Source organism: Melopsittacus undulatus, chromosome 21, assembly GCF_012275295.1.
Source record: "Melopsittacus undulatus isolate bMelUnd1 chromosome 21, bMelUnd1.mat.Z, whole genome shotgun sequence".
Taxonomy (NCBI): domain Eukaryota; kingdom Metazoa; phylum Chordata; class Aves; order Psittaciformes; family Psittaculidae; genus Melopsittacus; species Melopsittacus undulatus.
The window spans coordinates 1,198,934-1,226,272 of NC_047547.1; the positions used below are offsets into that span (position 1 = coordinate 1,198,934).

The 27,339-nt window shown below is 56.3% G+C and overlaps 1 protein-coding gene across 10 annotated transcripts in view; it reads left to right on the plus strand.

The window, feature by feature from the left end:
• The window catches only part of HDAC7 (histone deacetylase 7), a 68,154-nt gene that overhangs the window by 27,458 nt on the left and 13,357 nt on the right, over positions 1–27,339 (plus strand). For 4 of the 10 annotated variants that reach the window (XM_034071462.1, XM_034071463.1, XM_034071466.1 and 1 more), the window contains exon 2: positions 25,925–26,121. In XM_034071462.1, the coding sequence (XP_033927353.1) occupies positions 25,925–26,121 (197 nt within the window). Of the gene's footprint in view, positions 1–2,653; positions 2,673–11,686; positions 11,794–18,359; positions 18,934–25,924; positions 26,122–27,339 lie in introns of those variants that run through there. The other 6 variants (XM_034071457.1, XM_034071458.1, XM_034071460.1 and 3 more) reach the window with 4 other exon arrangements.

Consider the following 27,339-nt stretch of genomic DNA (forward strand, 5'->3'; position numbering starts at 1 on the left):
TAGGAGCATCATCCTGCACCTCAGGGATTTATGGCACAGCAGGAACAAGCCCATCCTGAGGACAAAAGGTGCTGGCCGTGGCTTTTGCTGTGTGCTGCGGGGCTGCTTGGGACGTGGGGTTGCTGGGGAGGGAGTGTTGTGTACGGAGCTCGCATCCTGCCTACGCTGCGGGTACCGGTCACGTGCGGACGAGGCCTTTGTCCTGGGCCTGGCTGCTTTTTGAGGGTTATTTTTAGGTGCTCTCTGGCTTCCTCTTCCTCCCTCGCTGAGCTCCCTCCCTCTTCTAGGATTGCTTCTTGAACAATCAGTTCCTCCTTAAACCCAGAGCCTTTGTCTGCGCTTGGGAGCCAGCCCAGCTTTCGCCTGAGCAGCTGCTGGCTCCTTTTGGGTAAGCAAGAGCGAGTCAAGGCTTACACTGAAGGAAGCAGTTGAGCCTGAGCTGTCTTTCAAACTCAGGACAGCTGTGCAGCCTCTGCACGGAGCCTGCCTGGAGGGCACAGGGGCTCCTTGGGCAGAAACTGCTCCTGCCATGGCCTGGGCTGAATGGGTTTGTGCTGCTGATCCCTGCACTGCCCCACTGAACTCCTGTGGGTGCCTTGCAGAGCTCTAGCCCAGGCTTGGTTCCAAAGCACAGCTCTGGAATAACTCCCTTTCCTTGAAGGCTTGGTCTGCACCAGCTTTGCTTAGAGGTTCCTGAGGAAATTCAGCTTTTGGAATCCTGGAAGCAACCAGGTTGGAAAAGACCTTCAAGTCCATTAAGTCCAACCATTCCCAGCCCTGCCAAGGCCACCACTACCCCATGGTACTGAGGGGGTGTGAACACTTGCAGGGATGGTGATGCCAGCCCTGCCCTGGGCAGCCTGTTCCAATGCCTGAGCACCCTGTGGGGCAGGAATTGTTCCTCAGCTCCATCTAAACCTGCCCTGGTGCAGCTTGAGGCCGGTTCCTCTTGTCCCATCCCTTGTTCCTTGGGAGCAGAGCCGTTGGGATGCTGTGAGGGGTTTGATCATCATATGAAAGCACATATTCTGGCTGTAGAGCATCGTGGTGGGAAGCACATCATGGGGTGGGGGTGTCCATGTAGTGGACAAGCTTTGAAGGCAGTGTTTGAGCAGCGAGCTGCTGCCATCCCCTTAAGCAAAGGGACACAGTGGAGTGGCAGCCCTGCAGGAGCCCTGGTGTGGCTCTGCTGGTCCAAGGGCAGGGTCTGTAGATAAGCAGCATGGGTTGGTTTCAGAGCAGAAATGTGGGAGAAGGGAGGGGAGCAGCAGATAAGCTTTGGGCTCGTGCAGGAGAAGTTTCCACCTGACACTAGGGCAGGAGTCGCACCAGGGGCTGTGTTTTGCTGGGATGAATGGGGCAGTTTTCTCTCCCCTCTCTCCCCATCCTCATCTTTGGTGCTTTAGCTTAGACTCTGGTTATCCTCTTTGGACAACCAGCCTAACCATAACAAAGAGCTCCCCCACAGATCTGCTGTGTTCAGTGCTTTGGAGGCAGTGCTGGTGTGCTGCTCCTGTCCCCTGGTCCTCAGAGCTCATCGGAGCCAGCAGCAGGCTTAGGCATGGGATGCAGTGATGGGAAACCCCTCAGAGCCTCTTGCAGTTCCCCTTTATTCCAGTTCTCCAGAGGATGCGTGCTGCAGATCCTGCCCATGAGCCCAGGTTTGGGCTCTGTGGTTGGGATGCTCTGCGCTCCTGCAGACTGGAGGTGTTGGTGGAGCTTCCTCCATGCGTTCCTAAGCTGCCTTCCAGGTTTGTCTCATCCCACACCCGAGGCTGTGTGTTGAGACCAAGAAAGGGATTTGGTGCTGTAAGGCATTGAGGACACACTCACAAGACCAAAGTCCATCCTTGCTGGTGGGCCAGGCATTGAGAGGTGAAGATGATCTATTCTTCGCATGGTAGCATGGGCAAACCTTGCTGTTGACTCGCTAACAAGAATCAGGGGATTAAAGCAGACCCTGGCTCCTGAATGCAAGCAGGCTTAGCACTTGGACTCCTCTATAGGAGATCCAGAGGCTGCTCAGAGCTGGGCTTGTAGCTCTTGTGGTGTGTATGGTGGATCATGAGTTGTCAGCAAGGTCTTCTCCTGCCTTCTTGGTGCCTGCCTGGAGCTGGGTTTGCTCTTATGGCCAAGGCACTTGGCTGGGGCAGTTTGGGGCCAAATCCATGGATGCCCTCAGCTTCTTGCCACCCTGTCCCGATTACTGCTTGACTTCTGGTCTCTGCCCATGTGAGGCAGACTCTGAGTGCCCCAGTGAGCAAACAGGGCTTGTACAAGCCTTCCAAAGCTGGGGCTGGAACCTGCTTTTCTAGTATGACAGAGCAGCTCTCAGCCACTCTGCCTCTTTAAAGCAAGTGTACTCACAGAGGGTTTGGCTCCTCTGCTGCAGCTGATTCTTTAGCCATTAGCCACAGACGGGGCAAAAGTCCCTGCAGGCTTTATCCAAGCAGCTCATTGCGGAGCTGTCGGAGGTGCTTTGTATTGCAGCGCCTTGTCCTGTGTGGTGGGTCCATCCCTGGCCATAATGGGCCTGCACGGATGCTGAGTGTGTGTCCCCCACCCTTCCTCATCAGCTGCATAAAGGGAGCAGGACCAAATCCCCTGGATTCAATCACAGATCTTCTCTCTCTCCTTCCATTGCCATGGTAAACAGGCGCTCACTGGAGTAGGTAAGTGGAGGCAGCGCAGTCCTGCCAAGCCCTCGTGTCCACAAATGACTAAATCCTGCCTCAAAAGTCCGAGTACAAAAACATTAGTTTTGGGGTTTGGCTGAGCCTGGGGGAGCGCTGGGATGGAGCCCAGCAGGAGAGCAGAGCCATCCCTCTGCATGCGGCTGGAGGACGGCTCGGCTGCTGCAGACATGCTGGGGCTGGGGGGCTGCTGTACCAGTGCTCCCAGTGCTCGGAGCAGCCCTAGAGCCCGGCTCAGAGCTCCTGCAGATGCTGTTGTGCCCCTTGGCAGAGCGGGTTGGCTGCAGGGTGGTGCTGTGCCTGGCCATAAATAACTGCTGTCTGGAGAGCTGGTGGAGGAGCTGTCTGCCAGCCCTGTGCGGATGCAGCACCTTGCCTGTGCTGTCTGGCTTTTCAGCTGCCTTTTCTTCCATGTGCACTTCCATGGTGGGGCCCTGCACGCAGCCTGGGTGCTCTGGGTGCTGTCCCCATTGGTTTGCTGCTCTGGCATCCCATGGGGGGGGTTGTTGCCTGCTTGGAGCTGGGTCAGGAACCCTGTGGAGCTGTGTTGGGTCCATCATCCTGGTTGGCTCTGCCATCGGTGGATATGAGGTGTCCCTGCCTGTGGCAGGGGGTTGGAATTGGATGAACTTGAAGGTCCTTTCCAATCCAAACCATTCTATGAGATAGGAGATGCTGATGGTGTGGGGAAGGAGAGCTCTGAGCAGCTCCATGCTAAAGCCTCTTTGTGCATTGTGATGCCTGGTTAATACACACTGGAGCAGGAGCCCACAAGGATGGAGAGCAGTCTGGTAGTAGCCCAGTCTAACTGGGTGCACTGGAGTGCTCCTGGGGGCACCATTCTTGCTGCCTGAAGCATCCAACGTGTTTCACCTCAGTGGTACAGGCTGCAGCAAGAGCAGGTCAGGCAGAGCAGTGGGAGGCTTGTGATGCTCTGCTGGATGCTCACCTGCTCCCAATGGCTTTTGGTGACCGTTCCCTGCCTCCTCAAAGGAAGCCCCACTCCAAAGAGCAACCTCTATCACTGCCTGCAGGATCTGACCCTTCTCAAAGGCTCTGCAGTGTCTGCATAGAGATAAGGGTAGGCTTTAAGGCCAAAAAATCAGGAGAATTTCCTGCTGCTAGAGATGGAGCCAGGATAACCCTGATTTAGGGCTTTGACTCCCATCTGCCGCCTCCCTGGGCTCCCATGGGATGCTGACCTGATTCCCAGCTTGTTGGGCTCTCCATGGCAGGGTCAGTGCCTTGCTATAGGATCTAGAGGTGATTTGAGCACAGGGATCCCTGATTTCCAGCCCCATTCCCAGTGGCCGCTGTGCTGCCCGTCCTGCGTGGCCAGGCTCAGTGGGGAGACGCTGGTATGCGAGATGTAAACTCCATCCCAAAGTTTAGATTACAGCCCTGTGAAAAACATCAGCTCCCCTAAATGGAGCCCAGATGGTGGCGGAGGAAGCTGTGCAACGCATCGGAGCCCAGGGCCAGGAACTGCAGGAACCGGGTGAGCAAAGGGACCGGGGTTGAGGGGGAGGGAGAGGAAGGGAGGTAGGGTTACAGCTCCTGGAGCCTGCATCTGCATCAAGGGTCAGTTCCTAAACCAGGCTGCTGAATCCAACTCGCCCCCTTCAAAACAGCTTTGGATGCCGAATGTCTCCCACGTTGCATCACTCAGTGCAGAGTTTCCAGAGCTGAGGTTTCCCACAGCTGAGCTTGGGGATGGCAAGAGGCCAGGAGCTCTTGGGCAAATCCGAGGGGACCAGGTAGATCTGAGGCAATGAATAGAGAGCTCAGGAGCCATTCCAGAGGAGCTTCCCAGTGTCCTCTTGCCAGCAGGTTCAGTGCCCAGGGAGAGGGTCGAGTGTGCCCAGGGAGCCTGGAGATGGAGCTTGGGTAAGACAAGCACTAACACACACCCCAGCAGCCTGGTCAAGGGCAGGCTGTGGGGGGGGCTGCCCATGACTCAGTATCCTGGTCTTGGAATAAAAGCATCCCTGGGCACTGAGAGCACTGTCTGGGAAGCTTGGAGTGATCCTTCACCCCGCTGTGCTGCAGGAGCCTCCAGCAGAGCTTGTTCTGGGTGACTGGGAAAGGCATGGGGTGATAGAGGGGTACTGGGGGGGCCACAGAGCATATCTGGTAGGGCTGGATCCCATGAAGCGCACACAGGAGACTGAAATGGAGGTTTCCAAATGATGCTGAGGTGATGTGAGGGCAACTTGTTTGTTGGTGATGGCTTTGGACTGCAGCAGGTAAACCTCCCCTCTGCACCAGGACAGGTCCAGTGGTGAGGAGGTGCTGGGAGGGTTTGGCCACCACGTTGGATGAACATCAGGAATGGCTGAGTTGTGCCTTGGAGAGCTGGGGGAGATGGTGGGAGCTGAGGTGTTTATATAGAAATCAGTCTCTTCCTGAGGTCATTGTGTGAAGAGAGGTTGTGGGGAGACCCCAAACAGGTCCAGATGGGATCAGTGCTCCTCTGTTAGGAGTCCTCCTCCTTCCATTCTCCCTGCTCTGCCCTTCCTTTGTCTCCTTCTCTCTTCCAAAACTGCTGCATTTCTCAGTGCCACCCCCTTGGCTGGTGCAAAAGGGACTGGGCTGAGCTGGGGACAGGAGCAGGAGGGACAAGAGGAGCTGAGCCCAGCGCCGGTACCAAGCTGTGGGCCTGCAGGTGAGCTTGTCCACACAGCATTCACCTTGGAGGAAGTCCCACATCCCTCGGGATAACAGTGTGTGCAGGAGCAGCGCACCCTTCCCCTCAGAGATAAGTTTGTGTGCAGACACAGCCCGGAGATAAACACCCAGGAAGGCAAACACCCGAGTCCTGCACTAGCAAACAGCCATCGTGCGGCTGTGCCTGTCCTCCCAGGGTGCCCAGCAGAGCCAGGTGGGTGCTCAGCACCCCCCACACCAGCACTGGACCTGGTTTGTGTCCTAGAAAATCATGTGCGGTGCCCCCAGATGGGATGCTCAGGGATGCAGAACAGGAGGAGTTTGGTGTCATCTGCAGCTTCAACTGGCTGCAGCTTTCAGAGATGCTCAGAGCATCTTTCTGCTCAGCCCCCAAAGTGCTGTTAGACCCCAGGATTTGTGTGCCTGGAGGATGCTGTCATCTTCAAGCTGGGGATTTCCTTTTCCAATAGCTCTCTGGTAACCTTCATGTGCAGCACAGAGCTTTAGAAAGCTCCTTTAAGCTTCAGGAGGGGTTTTGTTAGGCTCCTTGTATCTTGAGGAAGTTGTGAAATGGTCCCACATGAAACCATTGCACTGGGAATGCTTCATGAGGGGTTTCAACTTGTATTTGTGAAGGGAGGTTGGTTGGGTTCCACTTGACTCTCAGGAGCAGCATGAACTGGGTTTAAGACCATTTGGGATGTCCATGAGGGGATTACTGCTGGTGTCTCTGCAGCCAGCTCAGCCACCTGCACTGAAGTGTCGATGCTGGCAGCTGCATCCCAGCTGGAGCTGCTGGATTCGGATCTTTCCCTGGAGCCAGACTCCAGAGTTTTCAGGACTGGCTGGGAAATCTTTAGGGCATCATCCCATAATCCCAGCTGAGATAAGGGGGAGTTGTGGTGACGTTCAGCCCTGTGTGTGCTGCTGCAGCCACCTCCCAGCACATCCTGCAGTATCTCCGAGCTGAAGTTTAATGGCAAACCAACAATGAAGGCCATGTAAAACCATGTTTTGGTGCAAGTTGTGCTGTTTCAGGAGCAGGGGAACCAACAGGCTGCTGTGGTTTAAGCAGGACACAGGCCAACAGCTATTACAGTGTGAGACTTGTGAAATGCAACAGTGCGAGTGCGCAACTGCAGTTTATGGACAACCCGAAGGAGCCCCTCTGCTCATCTCTGATGTGGTTTGGAGATGCTCAACAGTCACAGGTAAAGGCAGTGCAGAAAGAGACCCTCATACCATGATAACTGGAGGGGCTCTTGGTGATGCTCCAGTCACCCCATAGTTACTCTGATTAAAGACTTGGTTCTAACCAAGCAGGGGCGGTGGTTCCATGTCTCACCGAGAGGGCTTGCTCCAGTGCATCCCCAGTTGTGGGCTGAAGAGCAGCTTGAGGAATGCTGTGCTGAGGTTTGACTTGTGGATCAACAGCATCCGCATCCACGAGCAGGAGCTGAGCTGTGAGCAGGGAGATGATGCTGGTCCTGCTCGGGCAGTGCTGTGGTGGCTGTGAGCAGGGTTGAAGGCTCCACTGGGTCTGTGCTTCTTGAGTGAGGCTAAGAAGGGTCAAGCAGGAGTAAGGAGATGCCATCACCTCTGTAATTCATGACTCTTGAGTGATCTTAATGCTGGGGCTAGCACTGTGCTGCCTACTTCAGACTCAGAACTACCAAAAGGTAGGATGTGCCTTGCAGGGATTGACGATGATGAAGCTCAGGCTGCTTATCTCAGCAGAGGAGACTCAGAGCATCAGCTCCTTTGGCTGATGGACCACAACCATGCTGTGCTGGAAGCAGAGGTTAGCTTGTGGTTTCTGTGTTGGCCCCGTCCATCTTCTGTGAGCAGTCTTGTAATGCCACATCTGATCTCTTCTGGTGTCAGATCACAGCAGAAGGGAGGCCCTGGAGACGCGTCTGGAGTCTGCTCCTTCCCTGGCAAAGATCTCCCAGTCTCGGTTGTGGTTCACTCTGTGTTTTACTGGCTGCCTTTTGTGTTTGTGTTTTGAGGTGTGGGTTTGTACCAGTGACGATGACGAACCCTTGAAAGAGCTGTCAGGATCAAGGAACTGGGAGCACTTTTGGGTTTCTTTCCCTCGGTGGGACCTTGCTGTCGGGGCTGGATGGCTTGTTGGGTCTGGCTGGCTCATGAGTAACTGTGCTGCTTGGGTGGAGGTTCACTCGCTCTTCTGCAGCAGCCCAGAGTGCTTGGTAGCCTGAGACAGCGATGGGAACAAGTGATAGCGCTTGGCTGCTTCCCTGCTGGAGAGGCTGGGATGCTGGCACGGACGTGCCAAGCGAGTGCAGGTGTGTCTGGGGAGAAGCCTGGGAGGGGAGCAGGGTGTAGGATGTGGTGCTGGCACATCTGGAGGTGGGACGCACCAAACGTGCCGAAGGATTTGTGGGCTCGGCCTGGGGTGTGTGCTGCATCTGCACAAAGCTGCATGGCCTCCCTGCAGTGCTGCTTGCTGGAGGAGAGCCTTGCAAACCCCAATGGCTTTGCCCTCTGCCCAGGTGGCTTCTGGCTTCTCGCAGCCACCCTTGTGCATTCATGCCCTTGGAAGGAGATGAGGCTTTGCCATGGCTGGCCCACTGAGCAGCATCCCAGTGAGAAGAGAGGTTCCTCATTACATGCTGGTTGCTTTTCTGATGTACTTGGCATTAGCATAGAGCTCTTCTGGTCAGAGAGATAGGGATGCCCCAAATAAAGATCTCTCAGCAGGCTTTGGGATGAGCATCTCGGGCATCTCATTACAAAACCCGGTGGGTTTATTTTGTCAGCATGTCTGAATTAATGGCAGAAGGACCATGAACTACGTGACTTTGAGGCGAGGGTTTGGTCACAGTGAATTCCCAGCAGATCCCTGTTTTAGGAAGTCATTTGCCACGTTGTCTTCAAGAATCTCAATTGAAGAATGTGCTGGAATTGCCTTGCCTGGAAGGCAGCTGATATGGGAAGCAGGAGACGGGGGTGAGAGCAGCGAGCAGCACCACACAATGTCATGAGCAGGGAATGGTGATGTCTTAGTGAGGAGAGGAGCTTGCAGCCCCTCCATGCATAGAAAGTCTTATTTTCCTGAATAAGGAACTTTATGGCAGGGAATAGTCACAACCCGAAAGTGTGGCTGGGAGCTGGGGCTTCCATGCGGAGAAGGCAGGTTGGATGGGGCTTGGAGCAGCCTGCTTTGATGGAAGGTGTCCCTGCCCTTGGCAGGGGTTGGAACTGGAGGAGCTTTAAGGTCCCTTATGATTCTATGACAAAAGGAGCTCTATGAGGCAGAGACTAAGAAGGGGATTGGTTTTGGGGCTGGAGGTGATGGGTTGAAGTCTGGAGCAGTGCAGGAAGGGTTTGTGCAGCTCCTGCATCAGGCTCAGCTCTGGCAAGGCTGAGAGCAGCTGGGAGAGGAGGTGAAGCTGGCAGAAACCAGGCCTTGTAGGAGCTGCTTTACCTGGGGAGATGCAAATGCTCCTTATCCAGCTGAAATCACAGCCTCCATCTCCCTGTGCTCACTGTTAGCTCCACAGCCCCAATGCTCCCAGTGCCCTTCACCACAGCAGGAATTCCCCCTGTTGCTCCATGTCTGTCTGCAGCTGAAACAGGCGCAGCATCTCCACAGCCTGTCCCACACAGTCGTTCTTGGGTTGCAGTGGGATACAGGAGCAATCTTCCCTGCCAGGGCTCTGGATAGACCAGCTTGTCTCCTTCCCTTATCACCATAAGCTTTGGGAGCTTGGGAAGCTGCTGCTGAGCTGTGGAAGAGCTTTGGTAGCAAAGGGAGAAGGTCAAGAGGGGCAATGGCTGCAGAGGGACCACCTAAGAGACCCTGGGAGGTTGGCAGCAAGCAGGGCTGAGCAAAGGGATGTTGGAACTCCTGGAAAGGCAGAGTTGATGCTGCAGAAGGGGGGGGATAACACGAAAGCCTGGGAATGGCTTGCCACTAGATGGAGCGAATGGTCTAATGGGGGTTTATCTTCAAGTTCAGTCCAGGCCCTCCACTGGGGGAATTGGATCTTTCTCCTGGGCTTGACTTTGGGCATCAGCATCTTCTCCAGCACTGCTGAGGTGATGTAGTGATCCAGGCTGTTGGAGGTAGAGCAGAAGAGTCACTTCCAAGTATTGTGGGCACAGAAATAGAACCTTGAGCTCCTGAAGCCCCATGTCCTTCAGCAGAGCAGTCTGGGACTCTTCAGTTTCCATGTGTGAGTATAGGAGAAGCTGTGCAGTGAATGGGGCATCTCTCCTGCCTTGTTGCACCAGCAGCAGAGCTGCTGCTCCTGAGGTTATGGGTAGGGGCAGTGGCCTTTTGGGAAAGCACTGGTGTAAGACTTGGAGATGTCCTTGTGATGTGCATGAAGTCACAGCAGGACCTTGCCCACTGATCACAAGAGGCTCCACTCACCCCATTGCCATCCTTTGGGAGCTGATGACTTGCAATATGGGGGACCCCCATGTCCCCTCCTGCTCCCCCACCTCTTGCAGGGCTGCAGACCCCATCAGGAACACCACAGAGCTGCAAAAGGAGATCAATGTAGGGAAACTTTGGGCTGTCCCTCTCTGATGCCAGTTGGGAGCATAAGGAATCCCTGCAGCAGCTCCCTGGTGATGCAGGTGCTGGATCAGGGGGGGATGCAACATCTTCCCACCACCCTCACACCAGGGGAGGGGTGAGCTACAGCAACAGGAATGCTCCCTTCCACTTGGGTGACTGCTCCCAGTTAGAGATGAAAACATTTGTTCCTGCAATTGGAGTCATTCCTGGGATTGCAACACCCAGGCTGTGTTTCCAATTAAACTGCTGCAGTCGTCATGCATTTCCAAGCACATTGGCTCAGCACAGAGAAATCTGGCATTGCCTTGGTGTGCTGAAATACCAGGTGAGATGTGCACGGTATTGAATGGGAAGGATCCCCCCCCCCTAGCACCACCAGCACAGCATCACCCAGGGGCACTGGGCAGCTCGGGGCTGCTGGGGAGGGATGTGGCCGAGGGCAGAGCATTCTGCATTCCCTCCTCGTGGGGATGGAAACGCTTGGAATAGTTGTTGAGTTACGGCTGGGTTTTTCCTGCCTGCTTTCCTTCTGTTTCTGGGTGTGGGTTTTGTTTTGGGGAGAAGAGGGGGGTGAAGGGAGTTGTGTTTGGTTTAGGCTGCGTCTGTAGGGCTCCGGTTACGGCCCCGCTGCCTTAGTGGTGATGGTTGCTGTGCCTTGGGGATGGTGATGGGACCTCTCCAGCCCAGCCTCCTCCCAGGCCCTCCTGGGGGGTTCTCCTGCTCCATCGAGCCTGGAAGCTGGTTTGGGAGCTGAGTGATTCCTGAAGCGATGCCTGTGGTTGGGGTCAGTGCCTGTGAGCTGCTTGGTGCTGGATGGGGGGTCCTGGGGGCACATGTCTGTGTTCAGTGCGTCTCTCCAGGGAGCTGCTCAAGGACAGACATCCCCTTGCCCATGGGTTTTGCAGAAGTCAGGGCTCCTGCCTGGAGCTGGAAGTGACCCCACACATTCCTCATCTCCCGTGTGGTGATCTGAGCAACGGAATTGGCTCGGGAGCCCGGTCCCAGCTGGGTGGGAGCAGGCCAGTGTGTTAGCACAAACACCAGAGGCTGTGCTTGTGCAGAGACCTTCCCTTTCCAAGAATGAGGATCAGGCTGAGGCCCCCCCCTCCCTCCGGAGTCAGCAGGGGTGATGGATGGCAGCAGGGAAGCAGGGACAGGGAAGCTCAGTAGGTCACTGGTGGCTTTTCCCTTTAGGGGGAAGCTCAAAGGAGTGTGTGAACTCCTTTCACCTGCTGGGAACTAGAGCAGGGATGGAGCATCCGGCTGCCCCCTCTCCCTGTTCCATAGGGATGCTGTTACCCACATCCCTGCGGCACAGCCTCCTCTAGAGCTGGAAAGCGTTAAGTGAGTACGGTGACAAGACCACTCCCAAACTGGATCCTGCTCCTTTCCCATCTGCGAGGGCAGCACCGGGGCAGTATGTTCTGCAGTGGGAGTGTCGTGCAAAGCCTGTGCTCCCTTCCCGGAGGCCAGCGCAGGCAGATGCGTGACAGCCTGGAAAACACCCCAGGGAAGCGAGGAGAGGAGGGGGAAGGCAAGTTTACCACTGGTGTTTAATGCTGCACTGCGTCCGTTTAGCAGATTCTCATGGATCTTGTGCTAACTTCCCACATTCCATGCTCCAGAAATGGAGCTTTCCGATGCGCCTCCAGTAGGACAAGTCTGTGCCGCACAGCTTTTTTAGCAGGGAGGATGTAATGGTTCTATATTTGCTTGCAGGACAATAATACTGATGCTTTCTATTTTTAACCACCTCAGCGGGGCCAAAATGCACTTGGGAATCTTCAGGGAGCAGAGCAGCTCCGCTCGGAGCGCTGCCGGACCTCGGGAGCGACGCCAGCGGCTCCAGCAGCTTTGGGGGTGCCTGGCCCCCCATTCTGGCAGGTAACGAGAGGCCAAGCGTTGGTCTCCCTGCTCCAATGGGCTCAGTGGAGCCTGTGCTCTGGGGCACAGGGCTGGGGGGTGATGGGATGGAGCTGGGATGTGTGGAATCCTCCGTCCTCCTTTTCCTCTTGTTTCTCTCCCTGCTGTGGCCCTTCAAGGCTGCGGAGGTGATGGGAGACACCGTGGGTCTGCCTCTGTCCCCGTGATGCTCATTTAGGTGGTGCCAGTCTTGAAATCCCAGCTCAGGCCCTAAAAGCATCTCAAGCCCTTTATATAGATGTATTTTCTTCCCCTTTTCTCCTAAGACAGTTTCTGTCCCCACCTTGAGCATGAAAAAGGGCTGCAAGCAATAACCTGCAAAGCCCTCCGAAAGCAAGAGGTGAATAACAGACCTGGCACCGACTGGAGGTGCAAGCCCAACTCTGGGGACTGATTCATGGCTTGGACTGGTCCTTCTGCCACATCTCTGCTCGAGCTGCCGTCAGGGCTTGCGTTGGTCCCTGCTGACGTGTGTGCTGGAGGAGCCTGCACCTCCCCTTTGGAGCTCAAAATAGGGATTTAGGGTGGATCGTGCTCCCTGGGGGCTTCGTTTCACCCTCCAGGCTGGGTCCACGGATGCGTCTTCTGCCCTCTTGTTGTTTGCTTGGGCTTTTCTTTATCCCTGCAGTGGAAAATCCCACTGGTTTTAGGAGCGGGTTTATCGTGGTGGTTGATCTTACTGCACAGACGCTGGTTTCCAGCCCATCTGCAAGCCCATGCGGAGCAATCACCGTGTTCCCACGGCAGATTTAAGCCAAAACCAGAGGGATTTGGAGAAATCTTCCCTGTCAGGATCAGGCTGAGGTCTCCCCTCCCTCTGGAGTCAGCAGGGATGATGGATGGGAGCAAGGAAGCAAAGCTCAGTAGGTCACTGGTGGCTTTTACCTCTAAAGGGGAAAACACAAAGGAATGTGTGAACTCCTTTTACCTGTTGGGAGCTAGAGCAGGGATGGAGCATCCAGCTGCCCCCCTCTCCCTGTTCCATAGGGATGGTGTTATCCACATCCCTGTAGCAAGGCTTCCTTTGGAGCTGGAAAGCATTGAGTGAGGACAGTGACCAAACCAGAGGGGTTTGGATTGAATCTGAGACCTGGCTGTTGTGCTTTGGGGTCCTGGTGAAGGTGGAGTCTGTGCCTGTGGCTACCCCCTACAGACCGGTTTGCATCCTGGGGCCGATCCTATGGGACCAAGGGGTGCTTTTGGCTTTGGGATCCCGGGTGTGCAGCTGCACGGGGCTCGGGACAATGGCAGGAAGCCGGGAGCCGCGCGCAGCTCCTCATCCTCATCCTCACGGAGCCGCGCTGCTCCTCCCTTGCTATTTCCATCGCATTGTCCGGAGCAGAGGAAGGATGTTTCCAGCCTTCTTCCTTTTTGCCTCAAAGGGATGTGGGGTGGGTGGGGAAGGGGAGGGGAGAGGCTTTCTCTTGCTGGCACTTGTGCAATAGGTGCTATCGCTGCTCTTCGAAGCACGGCCCGGGTCAAGGGGGGGATGCTCCTTGGCCTGAGATGCTCCTGAGCTCTCCCCTCCTCTGCACATTGCTGATCTCCTCCCATGTCCCTGCTGGCAGCCAGTGGGCTCAGGCCTGGCCTCCTGTGAGGGCTGAGCCTTGGAGCTCCACTGGAGGAGATGCTTCTGCAACGTGGACATGGGCTTGTGGTGCTCAGCAGTGCTGGGGGAGATGCTGCTGCCTCCACATCCCTTATTCGAGTGGTGGAGTGAGGTTGTTGGCACTTCATGGAAGGTATTTTGGGAAGCAAAGAGGGATCCTAATGTTCTGGATGCCCCAAGAGCTGTGTCCTGCTGGGGACCTGTGTGTGGAGGTGCACAGTTCCAGGTGCCTCTGGAAGCATTACAAGAAAAGGAATGGGAATGTGATGGAGAAATGTGGCTATGAAAAGGGGTTCTGGCTTCTTTTAGTTATGTGTTTAGTTCTTCATTTGTGGAAAAAGCTCTGATGATGACAAAGAAAAGCTGCAAAGTCCTTCCTGTGTTCTTGCACAGCTCCCATTGCCCATGGCCATGCAAAGCTGAGGCTCCTCTGGGCTCCCACGTGCCAGGAAGTGAAAGCAGAGTGAATTGAGATGGAAAATGATCTTAATTTGCTCTGGCTTAAATCCCTTTAGCACCAGTAAACCATTTGAAGCCCAGATCTTGGTGGGAGCATGGCCACACCTCTCCCATCATTCAGAGGTGGAGAACTGGCCCATGACACATCTCTGGGGGCTCGGCTGCATGGGGGAGTGACACAGCTGAGACAGCCCCAGGATGTAGCAGCACTGCTGACTTTTCCATAGGGAAGCACAAAGCTTTAAGGATCCTGCTGGCTTATTTCCTTTGCTTGTCCCAGGTGGAACTGGGATGCAGCGTGATGATTCTGTCCGCAAACAGCATCCGTGGTACCCATGTGCCATTCCTCAGGGACACCCTCCATACCCTGCCTTGGAGCTCTTGAGCACTCTGACAGAGCCCAGGGTCAGGGCCAGCCTGCACAACCTGCCAGGAATACCAGGAGCTCCAGGATTTCGCTGCTGACAGGAGGTGTCCAGCAGCACCAGGGTGATGGAGCAATACTTGGCAGCCGTCGGAGCCAGCTCTTTGTGTTAGTGAGAATGCCACTGATCTGGCTTGGGAAAGAGCCATTAATCCCTGGGGTCAGGGTAGTGACCTCAGCAGTGTCCTTCATGGATTAAACCTTCCTGATGTTTTGCTCACACATGTCCCATTGTGTGTGTTGGCGTTGGTTGTCCTGCAGTGGGGTACATGAGGCAGGAGAGGCTGTGTGGATGGAGGAGGAGATGCGCTGCTCTGTTGTCTCCTTCCTCCTCGATAGTGTTGGTGTTGTAGGGATGCTGTGAGTGTGGAGAGCACAGCAGAGGAGCAATTCTTCTGTAAACCAGCTTAGAAATAATGCTGGGGGAGCTGAGGCAATAAGATAACACTTCAGGATGGGGCAGAATCCTGGAATGGGTTGGGTTGGAAGGGACCTTAAAGCTCCTCCAGTTCCAACCCCAAGGCCATGGGCAGGGACACCTTCCACTAGAACAGCTTGTTCCAAGCCGCATCCAACCTGGCCTTGAGCACTGCCAGGGATGGGGCATCCAAACCTCCTCCATTGAGCCCATTCCAGTGTCCCAGCATCTTCTTCTCCCTTATCTCCAACCCAAACTTCCCCTGTTCCAATCTGAAGGCATCACCCCTTGTCCTGTCCCTGCAGCCCCTGATGCAGGTCCCTCTGCAGCATCCTTGTACCCCCTTCAGCTGCTCTGAGGTCTCCACGCAGCTGCTCTGCTCCAGCCCCAATGTTCCCAGCCTGGCTCCTATGGGAGCTGCTCCAGCCCCTGAGCATCCTCGTGGCCTCCTCTGGCCTTGCTCCATGGGTTGTGTTCTTCATGTCCCCATTTACAAAGCAGAGAGGGGTTTGTGTTTGTCTCCAGCAGCTCCCACCCTGCAGTGGGCACATGTGGGAGCAGGACCCATGGCCCAACCTCTGCTCCACTGTGGCTTTTGCTTCCCCAACAAAGACCTTGGTGTTTCCACCTGCCTCATAGGACTCGAGTGCCAACCACCTGCCCGGGCCCACGCAAAGCCTCCCTGTTTGTTTTGTCTATAAGCAATATCCCCCAAAGGGGCAGGGAAGGGGGGGGGGAATACCCACTCTGCCTTAATTGCATTTAATGAATGTGCTGGGGCTGGCTGCCAGCAAGTGAGGGCTCTGCCAAGGTTCCTACTTGCCCGTGAGAACAAGCGGGCTGTGGGGTGCAGCTCTGTGGGGTGCGGGCAGAGAGCTGAGGCCTCTCTCCAGCACTGGTGCTGCTCACCCCATGCCACATAATGGGTTTAAATTGAAACCCAGTCAGGAGGTTGGAAGTGTATGAGTTTAAGGTCCTTTCCAACCCGATCTCTGTAGGTGGATGTGCCCTTGCAGACATTGCAGGGCTCTTATAAAGGTGGGTTTGTGCTGGATGCACCTTGAGCATCCCTTCATCCACAGCTGGGTCCGGTTCATCTCCATGGTGTGCGCCCAGCCTGTTTCATTGCCAGAAGACCCAGCGGGTCCTGGATGGGATGTGCTTCTGCTGCCTTCACACTGGGTCTCATCCTGGGAAGGTACCAACAGCTCAAACCCACCACATGCACCGATTCCTCAGTGTGTGAGGTTAACGCTGCTGCACTGGGCTCGTGTTTGGTACTGATTTCCTCCCTTCCCCACCATGCTTGTGCAGCCCAGCTCGGGATTCACCCTCCGTGTGGGTTAAACACCCAGGGCAGTGTTGCTCCATGCATGCAGAGCACACACCCCACCGCACCCTCCATCCCCACCAGGCTCTTTGGCTGCCTTGGGGCACCCGCGTTCTGCAGCCGTCAGCAGGAGCTGTGTCCTCCTCCGAGGCTTCTCCTCCTCCTCCTCCAATGCTTCCCACTGCTGTTTGCTCCTGCTTTTCCCCAGGCAGGCCCTGGCTCCATGTAGGACACAGGGTCCTTGCACTTCTTCACCCTGATGCCTTGGCCATGCTGTTCCTTTTCCAGCCTTCGCGGCATTCCTTGGCTTCAGCATCATGGATCTCTTCTCAGCCTTGCCCCCAGCTGCTTGCACGCACCAGTGCTAACCCAGAATGTCACTGGTGTCCCCATGGGGTGGCAGAAGGAGCTGTTGGCTCCAGGCAGGTTCAGCCTGCTCTGTAGTAAGGATTTGGTGCCAGTGCCTTGCCCAGCTGCAGAGGTGCTAGTTTAAGCCAAAGGCTCCTGGCTTCTTCAGGAGCACCCAGGTATGGGAGGCAGTGCCAGAGAGTGGAGGATATCAAAGTGTATTGGGGCAGGAAACTGAAAACGCTGCAGCTTCCTTCCTCTGTCATAAATAACTCTCACCTAAACCCCCCCATCTCCACTCTGCAAGCTGGTGATCTCCAGTGCTGCCTGGAGGGGATGTTGGGATGGGTGGGCTGTGGTTGGGGACCCCCATGTGCTCATCCCTGACCTCCCAGGGCAAAGCTGGGTCTGCCCAGCACCTGATGGTCACCACTGGAGCAAGGCTCGCGGGGAGCTCCAGTTGTGCCCTTGCTGGTGGTGCTGGAGCCGTCTGCAGATCCACACAGGGAATGCTGCATCTCTTTCCCTGGGATGCTCCCGATTGCCATAGAGCCAGGGCTGCCGGTGTCTCTCCAGCTTCCTTGTTCTGCTCTCTGCATTGTGGGCCTGAGCATCTTGGGTTTGCTGGGTTCAGTTTTCTCTCCATGCCTGAATGTGCTCCCAGCCCAGCCTTGGCCCTTGGCCAGCGTTTGCCAAAGGGATTTCCTCCTCTGCAGCACGCAGAGAGGCTCCAATTAATGGGCAGGTCCCCTTGAGGAGTCACTCACTGAGAAGTGGGTATTGTGGGAGCCCAAGCCTTTTGTCTCAGCACTTCCACATCAAGCAAGACAGCGCTTGGGAGCCCGGAGCTCTTCCCTGCAGGCTCATGAGTCAAGCTGGGCTCTTGCTGCAGTTGCACACAGCAATTACAGTCACTGTAGGCTGAGCTGTAGCACTGGGGACAGCAGCCCCTGGGCCATGGTGACCCTGTGCAGGCCACAAAGGGCAGTGCAGGGGTAGGTTTGAGGCAAGTGGATGGAGGCATCGCTCCGTGCTTGCCCTTTGAGGTTCTCTGTGCCATGGAGGGGAGGTTTGAAGTGCAACAAAGCAAGGGACTGGGTCCTGCACTGGGGCCATAACAACCCCATGCAGTGCTCTGAGCTTAGGGAATTGCTGGGAGCCTTTGGAAAGCTGCTCATAGGAAAGCACCTGGATTGATGGAGCTGAATTTGAGCAGCTTGTGCCCAGACAGGCAGGAAGCCCCCAGCATCCTTCCTGTATCAGCACCAGTGTGGCAGCAGGGCCAGGGCAAGGATTGTGCCCCTGCACTGGGCACTGGTGACCTGATGGCTCCCTCCAACTGCCTGTCAGGAGGATGGAGCCAGGAGGGGCTCTGCTCCCAAGGAACAAGGGATGGGACAAGAGGAAATGGCCTCAGGCTGCACCAGGGCAGGTTTAGATGGAGCTGAGGAACAATTCCTGCCCCATGGGGTGCTCAGGCATTGGAACAGGCTGCCCAGGGCAGGGCTGGCATCACCATCCCTGCAAGTGCTCACACACCGTGTAGCCCTCAGTGCCATGGGTTAGGGGTGGCCTTGGCAGTGCTGGGAATGGTTGAACTGGATGAACATAAAGGTCTATGATTCAATGGTGAGAAGGCACCAGGACAGCAGCCAGGACCCCTGTGCATTGGCTCCGGTGCAGGGCAGAGGTGCTGCCGAGCCCTTTGTGGTGCTGTCCAAACCGGTTGGGAACGTTCTCCTCCGCTTATGCAAAGGGCTGGTAATTGAGGAGAGGTTGGTCTCTAATCGTTTGATCTCTGTCTCCTCTGCTTCCCTTGGCACGGAGGCAGCATCCTCTCCTGCTGATGTAATGCATGCGGGTGCGGGGAGACGAGGGCCTCCTGCACCCGGAGGGTGCTCACTCACATCCCCACTGCAGCCGTGGGGCTGCTCCATGGCTATGCCTCTGTTGGCATGGACCTGCTTGGAGAACAGAGGCTTGGAGGAGCTGATCCTGCCAGGATTGGTGCCAAAGCCTCTCTCCATAGATCTGTGTTGGCTGTAGGCAGGGAGATGATGCCGAGGCTTTAGACGGGGCTGTTGCCTGCTTGGGGGAGAAGATGGGGCTGGTAGAAGGCACCAGGCTGCTCCAGTTCCAGCTGAGCGGGGGTACTTGCTTGTCTGGAGATGCCGTCTATCATCCACAGCCATCTTTGCCTTCAGGCCTTGGCACTGTTTAAGGCTTCAGGAGCACAGCACCAACCCTGATCCCTTCTCCGGCTGCAGCCGAGTCCATAAGGAGAGGACATGGGAGGCGAGGATGTGTAGCAGCCCCTATGCGGGGTGCGTTGGCAGGGCTGCTGGGGCAGGAGGAGTGGTGGAGCTCAACGTCACCCTGCTGCAGAGAGAGGCTTCAGGGGAGGACCAGCACTGCCTCTGCAGCGTGTGATTCCAGAGAGCAGGATGTGTGGGGCTGCTGGGGGCTCCCAGGCAGGGATCAGCCAATGGACCCCGTCCAGGCTGTGCAACCAGGTGAGGAATGAACGCAATGGGGTTGGCTGTGCTATGGGGGATGTTTCCCTTCTGGGAGGGGAGGTTTTCCCTGGATCTGGGTGTTTCCATGAGCAGAAGCTGCCTGTGCTGTTGTGGGGAGCCCGAGGCACCACCAGGCAGCCCTGGCTTCCCTTTGGCCATGAATTTCCCTCTGTTTCAGAGGAAACGATGGTTGTGAGGTTTCCTTGGGATACCTTGTACTCCTCCGCCCTGCATCCTCCCATGGGCCTTGTGCTGCTATTTGGGATTGGGGCTTTCAATCCGTGGGGGTGGGAGGATGCGACAGGCAGGAAATGACTGCCAGAGGTTTCCAGCTGTGCCAGAGGATGGATGGAGCCCATTTGCTGTCCCTCCCATCCCATGGCCCGCCTGCGGTTGCAGGAGATGAGCTCTTTGGTCCCACCTTGCACCTCGTGTTGCCCACGCTCGGACTGTGGTTGGGGACCCGATCCTTCTACAGAGAAATAGCTCAGAGCACTGTTTCATTCACTTCCTTGCGTCAGATGTGCTCGAGCACACCCATGGAGGCCTGGCTCGTGGTGCCATACCCCAGGGCAGGGCTGAGGAACAGCCAGCAGGGATGGGGATGCTTTACACTGGGGTCATAAGCAGTTATGGCGTGATTCAGTCCTGCCTGTACCCAGCTCTTTCTGTGGCTTCTGTGTGTCCCTGGGACCAGATGATCTCAAGTTTAGACTTGCAGCCTGGCCCCAGCTTTTGCTCTGCAGGTTTTGCCTCCATTTCCACCATCGTTGGTGCTTTGAAGGCTTTAAAACTCATCCCTGGGAGAGGGGCAGCATCCAGGGCCCTCACATAGCAGCGAGGAAGGGGCTTGCTGTTGATGGAGAGCACAAGCACCCACATTTCCCCTGTGGATGCAGCTGGACCACATCCATGAGTGTTTCATTTAGTCCTGAAGGGTTCACTACACCTCTTCCTTTGGCAACGGAGTCCTGCCTTCAGCTCTTGATGGATGCTGTGGGAATAGCATGGTCCCATGAGCCTGGGTGGGAATGCTGATATCAGAGGGTGGCTTGGAACACAGCGTGTTCCACAGCAGATCCAGGTACAAAGCATCCGTGTTCCAGTGCACTGTGAGATTTTTGGGTCCTGGAGTCATGAGTTTCGAGCTGGAACAACACACATTTGTGGGGAGAGAATTCCAGGGAGGGCTCTTCAATGTCTGACTCAAAGGTCACGAGCCACAAATAACCAGGGAGAGTAATGAGGGGGAAGTATCTGGCCCTGATCTGCTTCCCGAGGCCTGATGTGGATCTCATCTGCAGGCTCAGACAGAGGATTTCCTGATGGATGGCCTTGAAACCCATAGATAACGTGTTTGAAACCCCGAACTAACGTGCTCTCCTCACAGGTGTATGTGTGCAGTCTGGGTGGTTCCAGGTGGGTTGCTTTTAATCCCGGTCCATGACTTGGGCTGCGGGAAGGAGTTGGGGATGCAGGTGCAGCTCCAATGAGCTTCATCATCATCCTCTGTCTCCAGTTCCCTTCTGGAAAGGTTCTGCACAAGAACGTTTGCAAGAAGCCGAGTAGAAAATAAAACAGGATTTTATCCTTGTGGAAAAACTCATGGGGGCTTCTCCTGGAGAAGCCTCAGCCTCTTCTTGTCTGAGAGCAGGAATGTGAGGTCTGGTAGGGAGGAGATGGATCCACCCCCATCTGGCCAATTCATAAAGCTCTTGAAACTCCCAGTTAACACGCTCCAGAAAGAGTTATCACTATTTGGCAGCCGACTGCTCCAAACATGACATCTTCCCTCAGCAGCATCTGTTCTCCTATGGCTCACGCGGGACACTGTGTACTGCTCTGCTTGGGAACCGCTGCAGCAGTGCAGGGCTTTCCCTGGAGCTGCATCCCTGGAGCTGCATCCCTGGAGCTGCCATCCCTGCAGCTGCATCCCTGGAGCTGCCATTCCTGCAGCTGCATCCCTGGAGCTGCATCCCTGCAGCTGCATCCCTGGAGCTGCATCCCTGGAGCTGCATCCCTGCAGCTGCATCCCTGGAGCTGCCATTCCTGCAGCTGCATCCCTGGAGCTGCCATCCCTGCAGCTGCCATCCCTGCAGCTGCATCCCCGGAGCTGCATCCCTGCAGCTGCATCCTTGGAGCTGCATCCTTGGAGCTGCATCCCTGGAGCTGCCATCCCTGTAGCCGCATCCCTGCAGCTGCATCCCTGCATCCGCATCCCTGGAGCTGCATCCCTGCAGCCGCATCCCTGCAGCTGCATCCCTGCAGCTGCATCCCCAGCACATGGGGGCTCCTCAGCAGCAAGGCAAGGCAGGAGGAAGATGCCCCAAACCCTCAGGGTTCACCAGGACCTGCGAGGAAGCCCCAGGGACACATGAGCGGCTATAGGTAGGGAGAGCGGAGGGGCACGTTCCATCTGGAGCAGCATCCCTCCTATCCCCATAGAGCAGTGCCTGTGGCCCTGCTGCTGCTGTAGCTGGGGAGAGGTGCTGGGGTGATGCTTTGCTTCTCTTGAAGGGGGGCATAACGTTTGGTCCCCGGATGAAACCAGCATCCCGGTGCCTGCATCCCAGGGTGAGGTTGTGTGAGGTACCCGACTCCGGGATTTCCTATTTCTCGAGTTCTGCCTTTGTGATCCGAATGTTATTTCAACATAGTCCTTTTCGTGTGGTTTCTTCGTTAAGTGGTTTCAATTTGAACACATTCCCTCCAGCTAATTCTTGCTCCTTGTGCCTGGCTCTGCTGAAGACCTTTTCCTTTTATTAAAGAGGAATGTTTTTAATCACATGCATTCTTCAACCCGGCTGAACTCTGAACCTTTCACAGCTAATCAGCAGAAGATGGGAAATGGTTTTGAAGAAAACCCCCTGCCTTGAGCTCCGTTTGGGCTCAGACAAAGCTCTTGGCTGGCTTGGCAGCGCTGGTGCATGGCACGGCTGCACAGAAAGGCGTAGCTGGGATGCGACTGCTTTGCTCCTTCATCATGTGCCTGCCCTGCTTTGTTTGCTCCGTGCTTTATTTGCCTCTTAGAAAGTGCAGCTCTTTGCTGACGGCTCCTTGTGCCTCTTCAAACGCAGCAGGAAATGCCGGAGCACAGATTTCCATGCTGGTTTTGGGGGGGGAATGTCTGTGTCTGAGAGCATCAGCATGAGCAGGGATTCACCAGCACCAGGCAGGGAAATGCTGCCACCAGCTTCCACCCCAGCCAGGAGCTGCAGAGGAGCCCGAGATGCTCCTTGCTGTTGTACTGGGGATCCCATCCCTTGTCCACAGTTGCTCCATGTCCTTCCCACCTTCCCAGCGAGCACGTGGCCCCTTGGAGCGCTCGGGCTGCATCGTGCCGACGGCCTGGAAAATGCTGGTAACCCCTGGGTGCTGAGCACAGAGCTTGCATTCATGCTCATCCCGCTGCCCAAGGCATTCCCAGGCACGGGCTGAGCCTCTGCTCCTCTGGAGCTGCTCGGAAGCTGCTCGAGCTCTGTTGCAATCTCCCCTTCCCATAGAGGAAGGGTGGAGCTGCTGCCGCTGCTTCTACCTGCCCGGGTTTGTGCAATGGGTTAGGGTTAGGGTTTCTGCCATGGTTATGGGTTATGGTTTCTGCCATGTTCCAGGAGGGCAATGGAGCTGGTGCAGGGCCTGGAGCACAATGAGGAGTGGCTGAGGGACCGGGAGGGGGTTAGTATGGGAAAGAGCAGGTTTAAGGGGGACCTGATGGCTCCTGATGCAGGACAGGAGGATGGAGCCAGGAGGGGCTCTGCTCCCAAGGGATGGGACAAGAGGAAATGGCCTCAGGCTGCACCAGGGCAGGTTTAGATGGAGCTGAGGAACAATTCCTGCCCCACAGGGTGCTCAGGCATTGGAACAGGCTGCCCAGGGCAGGGCTGGCATCACCATCCCTGCAAGTGTTCACACACTGTGTAACCCTCAGTGCCATGGGGCAGTGGTGGCCTTGGAATGGTTGGACTGGATGAGCTTAAAGGGCTCTGATTTGATGATGAGAAGGCACCAGGTCTGAAAGGGGCTGAGTTTTGCTGTGCTGTAATGGGCTCATGTGCAAAGCCATTTGTCCTGCTGGTGACGTGGTGGCTGCTGAGCCTTGTGTGGGGACGGCTCTGCCATCGGCTCCAGCCTTCCCATATGGATGTTCCTGGGAATGGAAGGCAAGAGAGGAGCTGGAGCCTGGCCTGGAATCCTTCCACCTCTTCCCTGCTCCTGGTTTGCTTCCCCCTGCTCCATCACTCAGGCCACGCAGGTGAGGGGTTGGGTGATGGATTCAGCCCCCTGGTGATGCAGGGGGTCAGTGGAGCATCCCAATCTCACCCCATTTGGGCTTGCAAGGGTCTATTAGGGACCAGCAGGACCTGGGGTGGTTGGGGAATGGGGCAGACCCCCCAGGAGCCACCATAGGGCCGTGGTTTTGGCCTCCTTTGGGTGAGGGGAAGAGGAGGAGCTGCTGGCCTGGCTGCCTGCCCCCTGAATCATGTGTGAGCAGTGGAGGGGAGTTGTTTACTGTAACGCTTGGCGCAGGGCCCGGCATGAAACCCCAAATGAATTCAAGCTGCAGCAGGAGGTCATGGCTGAAACAAACAGCTCCCAGCACAGCAAGGCCTGTGCAGAGGGGTCCTGAGCTGCTGGAGCCCAGCCTGGAGCAGGAGGGATGTGGAGCATCCCTGGGAAGCTGCCGTGCGCAAGGTACCACATGTGCCATAGGGTTGCCAGCATGGGGACAGTGGTCGAGGCTCCGGCTGGAGCACCCCAAGGTGCTTCACACCAGTCTGTGCTCCTTCAATCCCTGTTTTCCCATCTCATCCTTCCTTTTCCCATCTCATCCTTCCTTTTCCCACCTGATAAAGGTGCTGCAATGTCCCCATCCGAGCGGGGATGTTCCCTGTGCCACGGGGGAGCCGGTGCAGGAGGAGGGTCCACGCAGCCTCATCTCTGGCTCCGGTGCCTCTTGGCCCTGGGGATGCTCGACAGCCTTTTTCCTGGCTTGGGCTGAGTGCTGAGGAGTTGTTTTGCTGGCTGCTGGCCGCTGGCCTGCCCGTCCTCCCAGTCCCTCCCAGCACACACGTTCCCTCCCACTTCGGAGCTTGGATTTAAAGCAGATGAGGTAGAGAGATTCCCACCAGTGTGTTCCCCACCAGCTCTGCCGCTGTCCGTGGCCGTGTCCGTGCCTGTTGTAGCCCCTCCTTTGCCTCCAAGACCTTCTTCCCCCTCTTTATCCCCTGGAGGTGCTGAGCCTGAGGATGCTGCTGATGGGGAGGTGAGGATAAGGCTGCTGCTGCTGAGCTTTGCCTTGTGGGAGCTCCGCATGGGCATCTTTAGCATCCCAAGCAGAGAGAGGTTGTGACAGGAGGATGTGGCTGGTCCCTTCCTCCTCATACCCCCCCTTTCCCCTCTGCACAAGGACCCTAAGCAGCCCTTTCAGTGTCTCCAAGCTGAGCCTGATGCCAATGCTCCCCTGGCAGCAATTCCCATCTCCTGCCCCTTTGTAGGATACAGCAGGACGGTGACATTTGGCTGGAGGGGACTGAGGGATGGCTGCAAGTTCCTGCAGATAGACAGCATCACGTGGCAGGGATTTGGCTGGGCCGGGAGCTGTCAGAATTCCCTCTTTCCCATCCCTGTTACACTCTGTCCTTGTCTGGCTGCCAGCAGCTCAGTACATCGGGTAGCGCTGCACATGCCCTGCTCCAGCATCATCAGCCTGCATCCCTGAGGGGGCTGCACCAGCACCCATCCCTCCGGCATCCTCCTCCTCCCTGGGAGGTGGGAACACACCTGAGCTGGGAAGCAGGAGGTGACAGCCCAGCTTATCTTGCATCCTTCAACACTGATGTGCTGCGAGCTGGGAGGCCCTTTGGGTGGGAGGTCCATGGAGCAGCACGCAGGGAACGGCCTCCCAGGGTGCTGGGGCTGGCACCCTGCTGCAAGGAGACCTGTTGGGATGCTCCTCCTTTGGGGAGCCCTGCTTGGCTTCCTGCAGGTGCTGAGGGGGCTGAGAGAAGGTCAGGGGCTTCTTGCATGGGGTCACATCACTGGGGCTCTTGTTTGCTCATGAAGTTGCAGTTTAAAAGTGCTTTTGCTGTACCTGAATCCAGAGGGAGCGGTGGGGCTCATCCTGCCCATCTCATGGCATCACACCATGTCCAGCCATGGGCCTGGGTGATAACGGAGCAGGGGAGCTCATGGGGGTCAGGCTGTGGTTGTTACTGTCCCTTGAGCTCCACATCATGCTGGATACATGGGGCAGGCAGTGAGTAGCAATTAGAACCCATGAGGGATGAGTTAAGTCCCAGGCAGTTATCAGGGATGCAGAGAATGGAGTCAAGCCTGTGCTGGGGTTTCCTGGGAATACCAGCTCCTTCTGTGGCATGGGCTGAGGTTGGGGATGTTGAGCTGCTCAGAGAAGTGTTTGCCCTGGACCAGAGGGGATTTTCCTGCCTGGGCTGCACAGGATGTGGTTATTTATAGTCCTGGTGCCTTCCTTGGATGAATACACTCATTCTCCTTCCCCTTGCACCTTGGCATGGGCCAGGGTAGGAGTTTGCTGGGTTTCCCCCTGTGCAGATGCTCTATTATGGGGTAGGAACCTGCAGAGATTTCTGCTGATGCTGTTGAGGTTGGGATTTGAGCAGCACAAGGTGTGCTACACTGCTGTTGGAACACAACCAGCCCTCGAGCTGCAGTGACCCTGCTCCTGCATCCAAGAGCATCCCCCTTAGTGTCCTTTAATGCTGAATTCCTGCCTGTTTCCAGCTGCAATGCCCATGGCTGTGTTTGGGCTGTGGGATGCCACAGGCAAAGCATTGCTCAGCTGTGGTGTCAGCAGAGATGCCTGCAGCACCTTCTATCACTGACAGGATCGGTTGCCCAGGAGGCTCTTGCATGTGGCAAACCCTTCCCAATGGCAACACATCAGGATATAGCCGAGCCCTATCCCGGTGCTTCCTGCATGGACTGAGCAGGTCTCTTTGTGTCTCCACAGCTGCTGTGAGCCCGTGCACCTCCCCACGGGTGCCCCAGACCGTCCCCATGGACCTGCGCATCGGGCAGCGCGTGGTCAAGCCTGGCTCTGACACCACTTTGCTGGCCCTGAAGCACACGCAGCAGCTCCAGCACCAGCTCTTCCTCGCCAGCCTGCACCAGCAGCAAGTGGAGCAGCTCGCCCACCAGCACGTCAGGGTAGGAGCATGCAAGGACTGGGGGAGGGTTTGGCACTTGGGTGCAGTCACTTTGCCCCCCCCAAGCACGTAGCTCATGGTGCTGTGTGTGCCTGCCTGCAGTGCCCTGCGCTGGGGCTGGCTTGGGCCAAGCCCTGGCAGGGATTAAGAGGAAGAAGCTGGAAATCTCAGCCCTAAAATATCCTTCCCAGGTGAATTCCTGCTGTTCCCCTGAGCTGGAGAGGCTGCGGTGCTTTAGAGCCAGCCCGGAGACCTCTCTGGTGCAAGGAGGCTGCTTTGGGAGTCAGGTGGGGTGGGTTTCACGTCTTCCTTGCAGGCCAAATCCCTGTCCTGCCAAAGCTGGGGCCTCCTGGGATGTGTGAAGCAGGGCAATGCTCTCAGCTGCCAGCCACGTGTGCTGGGGCAGGAGCCAGAGCGGCTGGACAGGATGCTCGGTGCCTGGGAGCTGCCCCTGTGCTTGCCCACCGCTGGCTCCCTGCCACAAAGGCAGCTCCTGTGCTGTGCTGGGAAGTGTTCACTGGAATTCCATGGTGCCACCCGGGACACTTGCACTGTCCCAGCCTGACAGCAGGACTTAGCTTGGAGGGGTCCTCTGGTAGGGCAGGTTGTGGAGGCCGCATCCCAGTGCTCGTGGCAGGAATCAGTTCCATATATCCAGGTGGGATTTCCTTCATGCTCTGTACTCTTGCTGCTCATCCTTTTGCTGTGCCCCTCGGGGGAGCCAGGTTCCATCCGCTCTGTACCCCCCTTTGGGTGGTGGAAGATGCAGTTGGACCCCCTCTTCTCTGGACTAAAGGCTCACCTGCTTCTCTCACACCCCTGTCAGTGCATGGCATGGGCTCACTGGTCCCAGTAACCTTGTCTGTGGGAATCTTGCTGAGCCTGAGCACCAGCATGGTCCACACACAGAGAGTTTGAGATGCTGCTGCCACAGCTCTCGGTGCTTGGAGGCATTTGTGCCTTCTGACCTCCCTATGGGATCATCTTGGAAAACTCATCTCTGGAAAGCACCAAGATCCAAACTTCTGAGACTTGTGTAATAGGTTTTTTAGGGGTTTTCCTTCCTTTTTAGTCAACCATAACTTGAATTTCTCCTATCACAACATGCCCTAGCTACAGGTAAGCCAAAACACCAGCAAGTGGAACCAGACTGGTTTGAGTTCTACCATGTCCTTGGGGAGAGCATCTCTAGAGACAAAGCTGCATCTGTTTGCTGTGA